This window comes from Pristis pectinata, chromosome 3 (assembly GCF_009764475.1).
Source record: "Pristis pectinata isolate sPriPec2 chromosome 3, sPriPec2.1.pri, whole genome shotgun sequence".
Taxonomy (NCBI): Eukaryota; Metazoa; Chordata; class Chondrichthyes; order Rhinopristiformes; family Pristidae; genus Pristis; species Pristis pectinata.
In genome coordinates, this window is record NC_067407.1 from 40,173,751 (window position 1) to 40,192,461 (window position 18,711).

An 18,711-nucleotide genomic window follows, 5' to 3' on the forward strand; every position below is an offset into this window, starting at 1 on the left:
GGATTGACTGAAAACAGCTAGGGAGTATGTAAGAAAGATCAGAATAGCATATGAGAAATACTATTTGGAAAATGGGACGTGGTGACAGGTCTTTCCATAGATTGTGTGTCAGGAAGAACTTCCAGGCTCAGAGATGCTCTGGCTAGATAAGGAAATCAAGCTATCAACAAATCCACCACACAGACTCATTGGGTGAACAGAGACAATTTCATACCATGCAGCAGGTGGAAGCACTGCCTGTACTTTTGCAACTGCGCCATCCACAGGAATGAGGAACTGGACATTGTTGAGAGCTACAGGTGTAACCATTGCCTCTGCATTATACTTGTAATCTATTCGAAGATCAGTGCAGGTAGGTTCACAGCGCCAGCTCACTGCTAGGTTCAATGGTGTGGACTGAATGCCCTGGGAAGACACCTTCCAAAAAGAAAGACCGGTTATTAGTTCTGTGTGATTTGCAGTGGTTCTATCTCAACAAATGTCTCTTTCATATGTCCATCTCTACGAAGGTAGCCAGCTGGAACACTGTGACATTGGCACAGGTTTTCTCGGGCTACCTGTCCAAGTAATTGTTTGATACCTGAGCCCTGACAGCCAGTGTCAATGGGCCACCTGATTGAAGAGGACATTATCTGACATTTACACAGGTTTGATTTTGGGACGATTCACTGGACCAAAGGGTCGGGTTAAAATTTTTGTCCTGATCAAACTCTTTAAAGAACTGCCTTTTAGTCCAAGATAGAATGCATTTCCTGTAACCAATCAGCCCCTAACTTTGCAAAACGGATCTCAAATCGAGTATTAGTCTCATTTTTCCCATATACAAAACGCCTAGTACCTGCTTCTGCTAAAGATCCTGGACAATTTTTATACTGTCATTCTGATACGGTGAATTGTACAACTCTTGTGTTTATAGAATGCATCAACTTCCTTAATGACTGTGTTTAGGTTCCTGTTTAGTGCTGGAAAAGATGGGAGCAGAGCCTCAAATTTCTAGGCAGATGTGATGGAATTACTATTTTGCACATGAGGCACATAGGGGTAATTTTGACTTCAGGTGATAGTGTTAAGTAGATATTAATAAATTCAGTTACCTGTCAACAATGTCACTGATTTTATTTTAGATACTCCCAGTTGTAATAGAATAGATATTTCCTGAATGTGACCCCACTGGTTGCTGGTACGTCGTCAGGCCATTCACAGAATTCCCCAACACATGTTAAGTTCTCCAGTAACACTATTCAGTGAGCCATCTATTTATATTTCTGTAATTGGTATACCACGGCATTCAGGCATCAAGACTACTTGAGAGGCAGGTGCACAGGATGGGGAAAGATCATATGGAGCTTTAACAGCTGGTGTTTCTGGGTGAATTTTCAGAGGAATGGAGCCTCACAGAGGGAGAAAATTTGACTGCCTTATTTCCAGGTCTCTTAGATTGGTTCCAAAAATGATATCATGCTACCAGTGTATACATTCCATTTAAATCCCACTTCTTACTGAAATAATCAATTATGGGCCAGAGACTGCTTTGCTGCTTTGTCCATTTAACATGAGAATTCTGGCATTGTCCAATGAAGGAGACCTCTTAAAAGATATTTATATCTTCTAGTCTGCGGAAAGCTATTTTTGTTGCGCTTTCCACTTTCCATTAATAACATTTGTGAATATCCAGCCATTTTGCATGTTTGTTCTCCCCTCATCCTTCCCTCCATTATCTTCAGATGCTTTGTTACTTAAGCTTGCTGCTGCCAGTTTAATTGCACTATAAAAAAGGATGGTGAATCTTCTAGATTCACCATCCTTCACAAACAGCCGCCAAAGGCATGGGCTACAGAACCCAAGACATTTTGACCCTGCCTATAGCTACACCAGGACCTGAATTTTACAGACTGCAGGATACCATTACTGTAGGCATGGCTCTATGAAGGATACCACATGAAGGACTCATTCTACCTTCCAAGTCTCTCAATCTCAAGGGATAAATGGTTCAGCAGGCAGTTTACTCTCTGTGTTATACCAAGCAATTTTATATTAAAATAACATTTTAACCTTTTATCTTTTGTGTAAAGTGTGATTATAGAATTAGTAATGTACTGCAGATGGCAAAATGGAAACTCTGGGTCAATGCAATGCTGGGTCATCATTTTAAATTCCAAGTAAATCTGATAAGTGCAGAAATCTAATCTGACAAAATGTATGTTAATTGCTCATTGGTTTATATTGTGTAAGTCAGAAATCCACTCACCTGATACTTTAGCATATCCACATTGTAATAAGTAGCCTGTGGTTTCTGCTCCGCCACCTTTTTTAAATGAGTCATTAGATTCGGCATGTTTACCCAAAATTCTCTTGTTTTGGCATCAGCTTGAGAAGTGTTACTGGACAGGGGAAAAATAAAGTTAGCCAGCAAAATTAAAGAAGAAAGAAATAGAAAATGTAAGGCTAAAGCCACGATGGGGCATCACACAAGTTAGTTCACAGTTTGCCCATCCCTCTGAAGTTATGCAAGGTTAATGTGCACAACAGCTCAAATGACCCAGGCACATTGTACAAAAACATGTATTAAAATGTCAATCTCTAGCCCATTTCTCATTTTTAGGGAATCGGGTCCACAATTAAGATGGCTTTGGATACCTCCAATCCATATGATAGTTCTTACTCCAGAAACCTAGACAAAGAATGACTACTTAATTGTCTTCAGAGACACAAGAGACTGCAGATGCTGGAATCTGGAGCAGCGAACAAAATGCTGGAGGGGCACAGCAGGTCAGGCAGCATCTTTGGAAGGAAATAGACAGTTGACGTTTTGGATGGAGACCCTTCATCTGGTCAAACTACTGATTAATAGAGCCTTTTGAGGAGATCTCACAGATCATTTGCACATTGGCAATTTACCTTGTATAAGTAGGTTTAGTGTAGTTTACTATACAAATGAGCTGCTTTTTGTCTTGGATCGTGAACGATGTTGTACTGAATTTACCTGCAGAGAAGCTGAGGGTTCGGCAGGATATGCTCCAATCTGCTGCAGTTTGTTATACAGAATGTGAGAACTGCAGGGCACTGGTTATTGGCAAAGTGCCTTGTGATACCAGCTGGAAACGATAGAACCATTTCTCCTGTGATCTTCACAATACACCTGTTAATTAAAACAAATAGCTAGATGTCAAAATGAAGGAAAAGAATAAAACAGTTGTGTCAAAAATATCTACCAATGGGATCAAGATTGAGAACATGAGTGAAAGATCCAACCACTAAATGCAAACATGAGCGGCAATCTTGAGTTCTTGAACAAAACCAGCACTTGAGACTAATTGATTGAAAATTTATTAAAGTACAGAATGCCGTAAGATATCAAAAAATGTCATTAGTTGTACTAAAATGCTTCAGGACAAAAGAAGGCTATTCAACACAACAAACCCACTGCTGAAGACCAATAAATCAGTTCAGCATGCATACCACTCAGCTGCTCAGCTTTTGTAAGAAAACTAAGTACTAGTTTTCAACTCAATCATCAGCCTGATTCCTGTGAAATGGACATTAAAAGATGGGTCTTTCCAGTAAGTCTGATTGGTTGGTGCTAAATAGCTCCTATCCTTCTACCCACCAAATGACTAGAATAATATATCTACTCTCTAGCACTAACTGTTCCAATAGGTTATCCTGTTGTAATGGACACAAGGATGAAAGGTTGATTGGGCCTAAGTACATTCCATGTACATCTGTTGCCACAGAGGTGAAGGACTTTTTAATGAAGATCATGAACTGCCTCTTATGCAGGAAAATGTTAATGAGCTGGCACTTCCTTTCTATTTATATGCCATAAATTATTGTGCTCATCAAAATCCATTATGTTAATCAAGAGAATGCAATACATTTCACATTTCAGAGATGCAACATCTCTGTTTAGGCACAGGCTAAAACACACTTTGTTTTAACAATGTCATCTTAGCTGTTGAAACTCTCATCTGTGCCTTTGTAATATAGACTTGAATGATCCACAATTCCCAACCAGCCTCCCTCCATTATACTCCATAAACATGACATCTTTTTTTCTCCCCACATTCCAAATCATAAGAAGTCACATTCTACTCAAATTGCTGTGCATACTGACCAACAAGGCTGCTGGTTAGGCAATACCTCAATTTTAAAATTCTTATCATTGTGTTTAAATCCCTACATTGCCTTGTTCTGTCATGCCTTCCAACCCTAAAATCTTCCAAGATATCTATAATCTTCCAATTCTGACCTCTTGATAAGCTTTGAATTTAATTGCTCCACAATTGATAGTTGTGGTTTTAGATGCTAAACTCCTAAGTTCCAGAATTTTATCTTTGAACCTCCATATATGCTTCTTTAACTCTCTTTCCTCCTTCAAGACACTCCTAAAAATCTGCCCTGAGAAACCTTTGATCACTTGTCCTTATATCTCCTTATAAGGCTTGATATCAAAGTTTGATGGCATGAACAGCAACTTTTATTACATCCATGTGACATTCATCCATTTACTATTTAATCTTCTTCTTCTGAGGTGGTCCCTCAGGATTGAGGATTACTTGCTTCCACTCTGGTTCTATGGATATAGGAGAGTAGTAAGCATTGCTGCCCTGTAGACTATGAGTTTTATGTTGGGTTTGAAGACTTGATCTCAAATAACCTTTTCCTCAGTTGGCTGCTGCACTAAAGGCGATGGTGAATATTATCATCAATGTCTCTCTTTATTAAGAGGTAGCTCTGGAGATATGGGAAGTGGACCACATCTTCCAGCGTCTCACTGTGAATCTTTATTTTCAAAGTGTTGTGCAATGAGTCAGATTGGTAGAGGACCTTTCTTTCATGGATGTTGAGCGTAAAGGAATCCTCTCATGTGTGTCAGTGAGTGAATCGACGATGACCCGAACATGAGCAAACACAAGAATCAAGTGCATACTGAGGCTTCTCTCCTGGTTCTGAGATGCAGGTGACATAGACTGAGTGGTATCCCATTAGTTCTACAGATTAGTTTCACTCCAGCAGGAAGCTAGTTGGTGAGATGCACCACTGAGGCGGGAAAGTGTGGGGCAATAACACAACCTTATTTAACACCAGAAGGCACTGAAATTAGTGGACCTGTTGTTTGATATCGTGGCTTACATGCCATCAAGAAGAATACATCAGATGGAGGTGAATTTCTATGGCCAATCAAATTTGAGGAAGATTCTCCACTGTCCGTCCCATTTGGTGGAGTCAAAGACTTTAGTGAGGTCATGTGTTGTAGTTGGTAATGCTCCCTGCTTTTCCCCTGGAGTGACAGCATGGTGAGGATCAGGTCCACTATGCCTGTAGATGGACAGAATCAACACTGTGATTCAGGGAGCAGCTCTCTGTCAGTGGGAGAATCTTCCAACACCATCTTCCAGTCCAGATTCTGCTCCATGGAACAGCATGAGATCTGTTCCAGAACATTTACAAACTCTGTCAACAAATTCAAACTCATTTCATTTTACATAGTTAGCAACAGTTAATAAATTTTGTGTTGACAGCTCCTTAATAATATATTTTATTTTTAAGTTTGTTGGCAATAACTTTTGTGCATCATTTAATCAGTTTTAGATATTGAAAATCAAATGTTCACTGTGTCCTCCCAGGTTTTCCTTTCCTCTCCTCTCCTGAGGGAGGATACACAACCTGGGCAATTAATATCTATAAGCAGTGGTTGCTCTCTGATGTCATTGTCATTGCCTATATAGCTATTACTGACAACTAAATGTAGACTGAGTATCAGCAGGATACCCTAATTTGATTAACATCATAGCTGATTCCTATCCTATCAGTCAACCTAACCCCATAGGAGTTATTGTTTAGCAATCGGAAATGCTAGCCTTTGCTGATTTTTGATTCCACCCCCCCCCCCCCCCCCCACATTCAGGAATACTAAGTCCAAATGGAAAATGTTTACTATTGAATTGCCTGCAGTAAGATAACTGAGCATACATTTTCCTTGTATATATGAAGCTGGCCTATGCCATTTGATGCTTTAACGCATGGTTGATTACTGAACATATACCAGTTAGTCTTGAGCTGTTTACTCACTTGCTTGGATCTGCTCCTTTGAAGTAAGCATTGACAGTTTCTGTAAAGGCTGCAGCAACTGGGAGTGTATCCTGTGCACCCATGGTCAAGGGACTGGGCCCTCGGGAAGCACCTGCAATGGAAGCAGATACATTTACCCATTTGTATTGTATAGTAGTAACTTAAGTAGAACAACAGTGGAAGAGCAGCACGTGGGTGAGATAATTTGATGTAGCTTTAATCATGCAGGTGGTTTAAAAAAGAAGCAAATAAAAAAAATTAGTACAGATATATGAAAAAGAAAATGAATTATTCCTTTGAATACTCCTTCTGTAAAACCTTAAAAATACTGGGATATAAACAAATGGTTTTAAAACTTTCTGCACATAAACTGGATTGTAAATTCCATGTATGAGCTCCCACTAGTAGTTTTTAAAATTAATTTTTGTTTATGATTTCCCACTAGGGATTTGGACAAATCTCTTCTGGCACTTCGAACAAACCCTTTGATGATGTCATTGAGTAAGAGAAAATTTCATTCCAAAATAAACCACTACTTTCTCGCCTCACTTTCATAAAGGCTTTGACTCACAGTGGATACCTGTATCATCTACATCTGGTGTCTAATGGCAGTGGTAACTCCAGATATGTGAGGCAGCATATAATACATCTCAATCTGTCTTCATCTATCTTTATACTTGTATTCAATTCCTTCTGGGGTCTCTGGACATCTAAATAGATTAAGCAGCTAAGTTAAAAGTTTCCTTTCCCTAATTCAAAAACCACTGTAGCTAAATGTAGCACCCTTACTGGTGCTGGTGATTAGCTTACACACCACACACCAAAAAAAGAACCTGAGGTCTCCTTGAACTATATGGCTGGCTTCTGTATCAAGCAACTTACATACCATGAGAGCTAATAAAGTTTGTTTAATTTCTAATCTTAGAAACACACCATGGAATTCCAATAAGCTTGGGGATGGAGGAGTGAGGTAAGGGAGGTATGAAGTGAGATGTTGGGGGTGGGGGGATGAAGGAGTGAAGGGGGTAACTGATGGGGGAGAGGGAAGTCAGGTGGAAAGTTTACAAGCTCTCACACTCCGGATTTGACTGAAGCTGCTTATTTTAGAAAACTGGTGTATTTTCTTATTTTCAATGGCTTTATTTCAGTGGAATCTCACCCTTTTCAGAAGTCTTAACATGCTGGGGAAAGGTAACTCCATATCTAGTAACTCCAACTTTAAAGTGCGCCTTTGCTTGTTTTGGGTGAGAACTTTTTTTAAATACTTGCTAATGATAATTTTGTAAACTCAGATGTAAAAATTTGCCATGAAACTGATGTGGTGGAGAGGTGCTGGTGTTCAAAAAGTGCCCTGGTGGCAGTCACAAACTTCAGTGGTTACAAGAGAAAAATGACTCTACATATTTTAGACATGGCTTGCAGGCATATTCAGACAACATTATCTTTGTAGTTTAGAATGATTGTTTTTCTCATCTAATTTCTCAAATCCTTTGCATAGATTAATGTTACAACCTCCCCAGACATATTTTGTGATAAGAGCTGCTGGCATCACTAAGATTATGTATTTTAAGTCATTCAGTCTATTCATTATTTCTTGATTAGCTCACCACAATTTCCATAGATTCTATTGACATATGAATACTATGGAGCTGTAAGTACATAAAACATACAATGCATTTTTATTTTATTTAATAATTAGGTTAGTTATGATTTTACTGGGCAGGTGTCAAGTGAAAAGGAAGTAAAATATCATGACATTTTACATTTTGTATTTTTATGTGTTAGCTTTCAGAATATTAACTTGCAGCTCTTTATAATTTTGTTTATTTTATTAATTAATTTTATAATATGTGTCCTATATTTAAGCATTTCATAATTCTATAAAACAAATTCTATTTAGAGGAACAATCTATAAATTAATTAGTTAATCACAACTCTTTCCATGATAATCTTTGCTATTCCTCCATTAATCAAAATTAAAATTCAGCAGGAAGGTTCATAATATTGTATGTATTGACCAGTTAAATATTTTATCTTATTTTGTTGAAGGGAAACCAAGTTTGAAAAATGGAACGGATACTCTGAGCAAAATCAGAATTATATTATGAGCTATGCTGGTGGTTAACTAGTTTAGTACTGAATAACACTGACAACCACAACGAAGGCTCAATCTTTGCCCTGTGCCGAGTTGTCTAATCTCAGACCTCAGAACGTCAGAGTTAAGGGAGGAGTTTAAAAAAAATAAATTTGCTGAGATCCCTTTTCCTGGTCATCATCCATCCATCCATAAGCAAGAGGGGTTTTGGCTCACTTGGGATATACCCAGCCATCACACTGTGCTAGCAGGCAAAATCTGGGGTTCCTCAACAATGCTAGGTACTTGGGTGAGGGGCTGAAGGCAGAATTAACCTTGGCCTCAGATTCAGTGGGATGGGAGAAAGCAAGATAAAATAAGACACAGCAGATCTTAAATTTTCGTTGCATAAACTTCCAGTGTTAGGAAATATTATTAGAGTGAGCAATATTGATTATTCTGAAACATTCTCCAGTATACCAAGCCAATTTTGTGAGATCTCTCTGTTGTGCCTATTAGAAAACCATGGGATGAGCCTATGGTTTACTATCCTTACTGACACTTCTGGTGGCCGAGGCATTGGGTTAGCAGCTCAGTTAGATAAGTTGGCCTATTATGAAATGACATCATCAATGGGCTGAATCAAGTTAATTTCAATAATAATATAATAATTAATAACTATTGATGAAAAGAGAGAAGGGAAATATTTTTGTAAAAAATAATTAAATTGACATACAGGCTGCCAAATGGATTTAAGTTTTAGAATAGGCAAACTAGACTACCAATTATATTGATATATGAACCTGCAGGACAATTATATGATTAACATTTATTGTGATTTATTTGTTGAATATGAGTAAGTATTTCACAGAAGAATATTGAAAATCCAAGCACTCACTGCAACGCACCAACAGAATAGTCAAAATTAAGCACTGTTAGTAGAACAGAAAGAGTGAGTAGTTTATGAATGACACTTAAGAATGGTCAATGTATAGGAACAGATGGGCAGCTTGCCCAGAAAAAGAAGAAAAAAAACAGGAAATGCAAATTTACATAAATTGTGCATTACTTACCATCAAAAGTCAAATAAAACTTTCCTCTATCAAACCATACCAAGGAGGGTTGATCATTCTCTGAATGGTTAGGAGATGAAACGGGATGGGTGGATTGAAGGCAAGGGAGAGAGAAGGACACAGTGTGAGTCACACAGAAAGTCCGTCACTCGTAACATGTGGGAAGCCAGAATGGGGAAATCAAGGCACTGAACCCATCACTGTGCAAAGAGGAGAGTCTCCACAATGTTATTCTATTGATAAAATAGTCTTTATTTTCTTTATGAGCATCTCAACTCAATTCTGATTTTAGACTCAGCACTGGTTTATCAATTTTGGTCATTTTGACAGCCCATTACTATTGGAAACCTATAATCTGCATAACAGGTTGGAAGGAGTTGCTTAAGACAATGGTAATGACAGTGACTATTTTGTGAATGACTAATGTTATAGTTTGCTTGATCAGTGAGTGTGCAGGATATTGAAACTCTCCACTTATCTTCATGCCGTCACCCAAATTTTAAATCCTTTCAGCTTCAAAAGACACTAAATTATAACATTTTTGAAGATGAGAATTTCTTACATTCTTACTGACACTCGATGTATTAAGTGACAGAGTTCAGTTTTTATTACTTTTTTTTATTGTAGGTTATCTTCTACGACAAATTGTTGTAATTATAAAATATCTCAAGTTTCCATTATGTAAATCCCTTAAGAAACTTGAAGATGGATCAATTGGTGTAGAAGTAAATGTGATGTGTAGAGAGAATTTGAGGAAGGCTAGGCAGAGGACAGGGCATAAATGCAGTTAGTTAGATGGGTTGAAATGTGTTTACCTTAATGCAAGAAGTGTTAAGAATAAGGGTGATGAACTTAGAGCATGGATCAGTACATGGAATTACAATGTTGTGGCCATTACAGAGACTTGGCTGTTGCAGGGGAGGAGTGGCTACTTGTGGTTCTGGGGTGTTTCAGAAGGGATAGGGAAGAGGGCAAAGGGGTGGGGAGGAGCATTGCTAATCAGGGATAATATCACAGCTGTAGGAAGGGAGGACATCATAGAAGGATTGTCCATTGAGTCAGTGTGGTTGGAAGTCAGAAACAGGAAGGGAGCAATCACTCTATTGGGAGTATTCTATAGGCCCCCAAATAGCCACTGGGACACTGAGGAGCAGATAAGTAGGCAGATTTTGGAAGGGTGCAAAAATAACTGGGTTGTTGTCATGGGTGACTTCAACTTCCCTAAAATTGATTGGCATCTCCTCAGTGCAAAAGGTTTAGATGGGGTAGAATTTGTTAGGTGTTTACAGGAAGGATTCCTGACACAGTATGTGGACAGGTCGACTAGAGGAGAGGCCATGTTGGATCTGGTATTAGACAATGAACCTGGTCAGGTGAAAGACCTCTCGGTGAGCGAGCATTTCAGGGATGGTGACCACAACTTCCTGACGTTTAGCATAGCCATGGACAAAGATAGCAACAGACATTATAGGAAAGTATTTAATAGGGAAGGGCAAATTACGATGGTATTAGGCAAGAACTCGGGAGCATAAACTGGGAACAGATGTTCTCTGGTAAATGCACCGCGGAAATGTGGAGGTTGTTTAGGGACCACTTACCTGGGGTTCTAGATAGATTTGTCCCACTGAGATAAGGAAAGGATGGTAGGGTGAAGGAACCATGGTTAACAAGAGAGGTGGAAGGTTTAGTCAAGAAGAAGAAGGAAGTATATTTAAGGTTTAGGAAGCAAAAATCAGATAAGGCTCTTGAAAGTTATAAAGTAGCCAGGAAGGAGCTTAAGAAGGGACAGGAGTGCTGGAAGGGGGCATGAGAAGGCCTTGCAAGTAGGGTTAAGGAAAACCCTAAGGCATTCTACACATATGTAAGGAACAAGAGGATGACTAGAGTGAGGGTAGGACTGCTCAGTGATAAGGGGGGAAAATGTGTCTGGAGGTGAAGGAGGCAGGGGACATCCTAAACGAATATTTTGCTTTAGTGTTCACCAGGGAGAGGGACTTAGACGAATGTGAGGTTAGTGTAGAACAGGCAAATGTGCTGGATCATGTTGAGGTTAAGAAATAAGCAATGTTGGAGCTACTAAAAAGCATTAGGATAGATAAGTCTCCAGGGTCGAATAGGATATACCCCAGGGTATTATGGGAAGTGAGGGAAGAGATTGCTGGAGTGTTAACGATGATCTTTGAGTGCTCCTTGGCCACAGGAGTGGTACCGAATGATTGGAGGAAGGCATTGTTCAAGAAAGATAAGAGGGATAATCCCAGGAATTATAGGCCAGTGAGTCTTACGTCAGTGGTGAGCAAGCTATTGGAGAGGATTCTTAGGGACAGGATTTAGAAGCATAGTCTTATTAGGGACAGTCAACATAGCTTTGTGAAGGGCAGGTTGTGTCTCACAAGCCTAATAGAGTTTTTTGAGGAAATGATAAGACAGCTTGATGAAGGTAGTGTGGTGGATGTGGTATATATGGATTTTAGCAAGGTGCTTGACAAAGTTCCCCATGGTAGGCTTATTCAGAAAGTCATGAGGTATGGGAGCCATGGAAAATTGGCTGTGTGGATTTGAAATTGGCTTGCTCACAGAAATCAGAGGGTGGTTGTAGAAGGGAAGTATTTGACCTAGAGGTTGGTGACTAGTGGTGTTCCGCAGGGATCTGTTCTGGGAACCCTGCTCTTTGTGATTTTTATAAATGATTTGGATGAGGAAGCAGAAAGATGGGTTGGTAAGTTTTCAGAGGACATGAAGGTTGATGGTTTAGTAGAAGGTCGCTGTAGGTTTCAATGGGACATTGACAGGATGCAGAGCTGGGCAGACAAGTGGCAGATGGAGTTCAATCTGGAGAAGTGTGAAGTGATACACTTTAGGAGATCTTACTTGAAGGCAGAGTACATAGTTAATGGTAAGACTCTTAGCAGTGTGGAGGAACAGAGGGATCTTTGGGTCCAAGTAGAGACATCCCTCAAAGTTGCCGCACAAATGGATAGGTTGGTTATGAAGGCGTATGGTGTGTTGGCCTTCAAGAGCCAAGAGGTAATGTTGCAGCTCTATAAGACTCTGGTTAGACCACACTTGGAGTATTGTGTTCAGTTCTGGTCACCACATTATAAGAAGGACATGGAAGCTTTGGAGAGGGTGTAGAGGACACTTACAAGGATGCTGCCTGGATTGGAGAGCATGTCTTATGAAGAAAGGTTCAGCGAGTTGGGGCTTTTCTCTTTGGAGCGATGGAGGATGAGAGGAGACTTGATAGAGGCATATAAGATTATGAGAGACATAGACAGAGTGGACAGCCAGCATCTTTTCCCCAGGGTGGCAATCGCCAATACCAGAGGTCACCTGTTTAAGGTGCGTGGAGGTAAGTTCAGGGGAGATGTCAGAGGTAGGTTTTTTTTTTACACAGATAGTGGTGGGTGCCTGGAATGCACTGCCGGGGGTGGTGGTAGGGGCTGATACGATGGGGTCATTTAAGAGACTATTAGATAGGCACATGGATGAAAGAAAAATAGAGGGTTATGGGAGGTGAAGTAGAGAGGGGGATAGATAGAATGGAGATCGGGTTAATATAGGTTGGCACAACATTGTGGGCTGAAGGGCCCATATTGTGCTGTACTGTTCTATGTTCTAAACTTGAGGGTGATCCTGGAAAAGTGTTCTAATGCCATGTGCGTAATAAGGGTTAGAATAAATAATACAAATGATACTAACAAAGATATGATAATGATGATATTGATAGTTTCCCAAGTTAAATACTATAAAATGATAAAAAAATATTGTTGCTGTTGCAGATTTGACCGGCTTGATTATGGCATATGGCTGTGAATGGAATTCTAACTCTACAAGTAGACACACTGCAAATAGTTTAAAGAGCTTGATCTAACCGTTGGTTTGGTGAACCCTATTTTCTGCTCCATCGCCACTCCTGACTACAGGGGCAATCCTCATCTAACTCAACCATTAGGAAGCTGATGGGATCAGGTGCATGGCATGCTTCACAGTCCATCCATTATGCTTCACTGACTTTAACAGAGAGTAACATTACATGGAGCACTAAACCAACACTGCATTCTATTTCTTATTTGTCACTGGTCAAGTGGGTTAGAGATGATTCTGCTCATCTCTAATTCTGTGAAATCAGTTTATAAATATCTTGTGTAATTTATCTTCCTATTCTGACACATATTTTTGTTCAATTATGACCTATAAAAGAGACTGCTGTGATTACCACTAACTGATGAATCTTTTTGGAAGGCTGGTGCCAAACTGGAGAAGAAATTACCCTGGTGCATGAGAATTGAGGGAGCTGTATTCTGCTTCAACATATGTCTATTGTGACCCGGGTTTGATTAGCTGAAACAGTAAAGGATTCCATTTCTCAGTGATAACATCATGAAGTTTGCAAGTACAAAATTCATTAACTGTAGGTTATAGCATGGATTTATGTGCCTGTGCTATCCTTGTGAGTGGAAAGACGAAAAGACAAGAGGGAAGACTGAATGCAGAAAAGGACATTTTGGAACTGGAGAGAATCAGACAGTGCAGAAAAGAATGTGAAATGATAATGGTAAAGTACAATGAGCAGGCAAAATGTTAATGTCTCTTTTGTACTCGCTGGAAGAATGGCCGATACAGGAGTACCCTCGTTCACCCAGAGCAGTCATAAGGTTTCATGGCAGTTTGTTGGCTGTAAGTCACAGACTCGTCGTCTTGATCTCATCTTGTTATAAGCAGAATAAACGCAGAGATCACTGTTACCCTATTATCCTCAGGAACTGTGGGGAGGAAATTTTGATCCCTTTGCGCAGATATTTTTGGAAATGGGGGTAGGGTGGAGGGTGTGGGGACTGTGTTAAATTGATCGAGTGTTGACATTTTAAAGCTGAGCCTTGACTTCCACATTTTACTCAAGAACATCAGACCATGCGCAGGAAATCCCCTCATGAGAGGGAGCTCGGAAATTTGAACATAGTTTACACTGATTAAGAGTGATAAAAACAGTGTCTGGAGTCTCCCTGCCAATGAGGAAAGTGGTTACTGAAAACTGTTGGACATAGGTTGAAAAGCTGACCGGCAAATCTGGCAAAAATATTGCTGCCTCACAGCTGCATTCTTGTGTGACTCTGTCAAAAGCTTTCTATCAGGAGATTGTTGAACAAACTTCAGAGCAAAGTTTGCTGGAACTTAAGCTTCATTTGTGAACTCTGTTGATCACTTTTCAAACTTTGAAGCTTCATTTGTGAACTCTGTTGATCACTTTTCAAACTTTGAAAGTGTCCCTGTGTTCAATACATTTTGCAGTTCTCCACACCCACAAAACCATGTGTGCTACCAATGCTGTGATATTATGGGACTCGGAGGAGGACAGTGACAGACAACAGAAGAAGTCCATGGAACGGCAGCAGAATATTTGTCACTTCTCTACAGTTGTACAAGGCGAAGGGATTGGGAAAAAGGTCTAGCTTGCAGGAGGGAACACAGGATTTACAGCCAGAGGCTGACTTTCCTTGACTAGTTTGGACACAAGTGTCTGAGGAGGCTCAGGGTAGCATATTAGATGGGCAAATGTTTGTAGCACATTGGAGCAAGATCTGTAGGCTGATGAACCTGAGGTTTATGTTTAACCAGTGGCTGTCTACACAAGTACTAACCTCAATTTATTTGCATTGGGATCCCACTGGGACTTTCTAAAGAGAGATACGTGTTATCTTCATAGAAATTATGTTTTCTAGGGCAGCCAATCACATTGCCTCTGCAAGCAATGAGACCAATGAGAATGCATGTGTCCTCAGGTTTGCAGCTTAGCTTCCCACAGGTGCAAGTTATCACTGACTGTACCCATCTGTCCATCAAGACATCTCCAGGTTACCCTGAACTGTCCATCACCAAGATGGAATCCTACTCCATTAACATTCAATGGTCTGAAATCACAAGAATATCTTTCTGACCACTGCACAGTACTCCTAGAGAGCTTCCATAATTCTCTGTCCTACGTCAGTCAATGTTGTCAGATCTCCAAGAGGAATTAAAGGCTGGCTTCTCAGAGCTTTCCTTAAATCATGGCTGATGACCATTGTGGTCCAACAAGACCATGAAGCAGGACAACCAAAGCAGCCTGACAACCAAAAGTCTCGGAGAGCAAGCTATCACCATGCTGAAGAAATGGTTCAGGTGCTTTGACAGATCTGAAGACACCCTTCAATGGAATGGTTCTTTGCAATGCTGTTAGCTTTGGTGGGACAAGCCAGAGAAGAAAGAAGCTCTTTGAATGAAGGAGAAGAAGGAGCAGGAGGAAGGGAACACAAGAAGAATAGCACATATTGTTTCTCAGGATGCCCTCTCACTGATGTTCACTTAGTATCTATCAGTCTACCCATCAACACTCTTTCTCTTGACCCCTTTCATCAATACAAATCAGACTTGCAAGTAGCCATATATGCCGTGCCCAACTGTTCGGTAGCAATCCATTTCTCTCCATTCCACACAATAGATCTTTGTCAGCCATTGTGACTTGTGTGGAATGGTGAGACATGGATTGACAAGTAATGCTCACATCAGTCCAAGGTGAATAAATTTAACCTTCTAAACCTACTGCAGATGGTGGAAATCTGAAATAAAGACAAACGGTGCTGGAAAGGTCCAGGAAAGCAAACCCTTCAAAAATAATTTCCTGAACTCAAACAAGGTCATTTATTGCAGCCTTTAATGCTCTACTAACATAATGAAAGGTTAAGAACAGTACTTTACCGACTGTAGGGGTGGTGGCAGCACTCAATGAGTTAGTTGAAGATATGGAGGAAGTGCTTTCTGCTCGAGCTAAAGGTGCAACTGGTGGAGGACTAGAGGAATGAATTGGAGGGCTGAAAGACCTGGACTGTAAAACATTAAACAAAATAAAACTGATTAGAAATCAAATCAGGTAAAACATGATCACTTCAAATTTCAAAAGAAGCAACTCATTGTTTATTTTATGAGCCTCACATGCAACATAAAAACAATGAAGCACTTAGTTTCAAATTATACTAATTTTCTCTCCTGATTCCTACCTTGAAGGTGGTAACTTCTGTACATTGGAGCTCTGTGATTGTTGGCTGCCTCACAAGACTGGATTGAGGGTATTTTTTTAATATGTGAGCCAAGAAAGTGAGAGGTTGCATGACACTTAACAGCCAAGGTACATGAAACAAATCCATTCTTCTCTTTATCTATTGTCTGCCATTTGAGCAAGGAATCACCGGAGAGCAATCAGCAGCAAAGATTTTGGCAGTATTTTCCTCCCTGAATTGAGGAAAGCTTGGGCCAATATCTTTCCTGCCGCTTGAATGGAAATTGGGTAACCTGGCACAGGCTAATATGATGACATATGGTAACTTATTCAATATCAACAATCCATTATACTTATGTACTGTCTTCAGCATAGTAAAAGGTCTCAAGGGACTCTTCATGACTGTAACCAAACAAAATTTGACACTAAAACACAGGTGAAGCCATTAGGATGGGTGACAGACACTTTGGTCAAAGAACTTAGTTCTGAAGAACATCTGAAGAAGGGGTAAGGGTTAAAGAAAGTGAGAAACCTAAGGAATGAATTTCTGAGTTTAGGACAACAGAAGGCACAGCCACTATTGATGGAGAAATTAAAATTGGAAATGATCTAGAGATCATGACTGCAGGAGAGAAAGTTTCCAGGGTTGGAAGAGATTACAATGATAGACCCTGAGACAATGGAGGTCCCAGTTCTAGAACCACAAAATCAGTCCTGTGGTGTTTTACAGAAGTTAGTTTCACTAAAAAAAATGATGGATTTGGGACATCTGATGTAGGAAATAAAATGGTTTATTCTTAATGTAAAATAAAGTGTGTTCAATGTTCCATCTTATTTGTGATATTTATCTGGTTCTGGGTGCCTGAAATGAAGAAGTAATTCCCTGGCCTCTCGCAGCTATTCATTCTTGCCTTATATTCAATTCTATGATATCAATGAAACAGAACATTGTAGTGACAGATGTGATAGTGCTTGATCTACACTTTCATCCAAGAGGAATTTTTCTCCACAGTTTATATAATCATGTTTTGACCTCAGAGGGCAGGAAGTAGTTTCTTGGGTCATCAATATATTCATGATTTTTGCTATTTGAGGTGAATCTCTTAGGTTGTAATTAGAAAATGCAAAAGAAAGTACTAGATTTGGTAAAATGGGAATTGCAAGCAATTTGTTCACCTTGTACAAGGAAAGTTATTTCTAATTGGGCACTTGCAGAGTTTTAGTGACTGACCTCATCTTAGCTTAACTGGAGATTTTGCCAAAGACAGACTGATGCTTGAATGCATGATCTCCTGATTTCAATACACAGATGATAACATGACTGGACTTTCATCAGCATTCTTGTGAGAAATAGATAGGACACCGTATTTTTGTTGGATGTTAAACAAGAATTGTTGTTTTGACATAGCATTATTCTACAGGCCTCCAGACTGCAGAGCGGTGAGTTTCACAGGGGACAGCTGAAAGAACTATGTTTCTCTCTGTGGCTTTGTGATACATTCCAGTAATATCTTATGGCAATGAACGCTACAGTGATACATCAAAACGTACCATATCAGTTACTCCAGGCTTTCCAGGAGGCAGTTTAGGTCGTGATGGTGGGCGAGGTGGTGGAGGAGGAGGAGTGTTACTGGTTATGCCCGATGGCGTTGCTGGACGGGCAGGAGATGAAGAACCTGAAAGTAAGGAGACGTGGTTTTAAATTTTACAAATCACAGGGTGCAAAAATCAGGACAAGGAACTACAACCCATAGGAAAAGGTCCATGCAATGTGGTCGGCACTGCACAGGGGTATTGGTGTAGGAAGGAAGAGGCTAGACTATAGATGTGGCGGGTGACACAAGGGTTCCCGGCTGGGTTGTAGAAGGTCAGGAGGGGTAGGATTTCCTCGCTGCCATTATATAACGGCAGTGAGGAACTCCTACCCCTCCTGACCCACAAAAATTCCAGAGAATTTTGCTTTGCCTCTTCTGGCCATTCAGAAACTCCCTGCTTGGTTTGGCAGCTGATATAGGTCCAACGTCTGCAATCTGACATGTTGGGCTGGATCTCCTCAATGAAAAGCAGATCCCCAAGAACAGGAGTCTGACTGTGCCTGAATTTAGATTGTGGTGGCCTGGGAATGTGCCAGGAATGTGGTGCAACCACTTCCACTTTTCCCCTCCCCAACCGTTAACTTGCCCTCTACATTCATCTTGCCTGGTGGGAATTAAAATCTACTTCATGGACTCGTGCTGTGTTCTCAGGGGTGTTGACACCACTCTCATTTATTGCAAAATTGGCCATTCTTCATGTGAGCAGAGTATTCAACCATGGAAAACATTTAATATTACATCAAATTTAAGAGAAATAAAATTAGAATCACAAGCAAATTGAATGTTATAGTTGTTTTCATCCTTGTGTTTGAATTTTTAAAAAATATCTTCCATGGTAGGTACACTCATTAAAATTTTAAA

General features: G+C 40.0%; 1 protein-coding gene across 1 annotated transcript in view; it reads right to left on the minus strand.

Moving 5' to 3' along the window:
- sgip1a (SH3GL interacting endocytic adaptor 1a) overlaps positions 1-18,711 on the minus strand; it is a 121,180-nt gene that overhangs the window by 8,529 nt on the left and 93,940 nt on the right. The window contains exons 17-23 of the mRNA XM_052012355.1: positions 17,807-17,931; positions 15,958-16,084; positions 9,220-9,279; positions 6,073-6,184; positions 2,984-3,139; positions 2,249-2,381; positions 215-417 (exon numbers count right to left, since the gene is read on the minus strand). Coding sequence (XP_051868315.1) covers positions 215-417; positions 2,249-2,381; positions 2,984-3,139; positions 6,073-6,184; positions 9,220-9,279; positions 15,958-16,084; positions 17,807-17,931 — 916 coding nt within the window. The remainder of the gene's footprint in view (positions 1-214; positions 418-2,248; positions 2,382-2,983; positions 3,140-6,072; positions 6,185-9,219; positions 9,280-15,957; positions 16,085-17,806; positions 17,932-18,711) is intronic.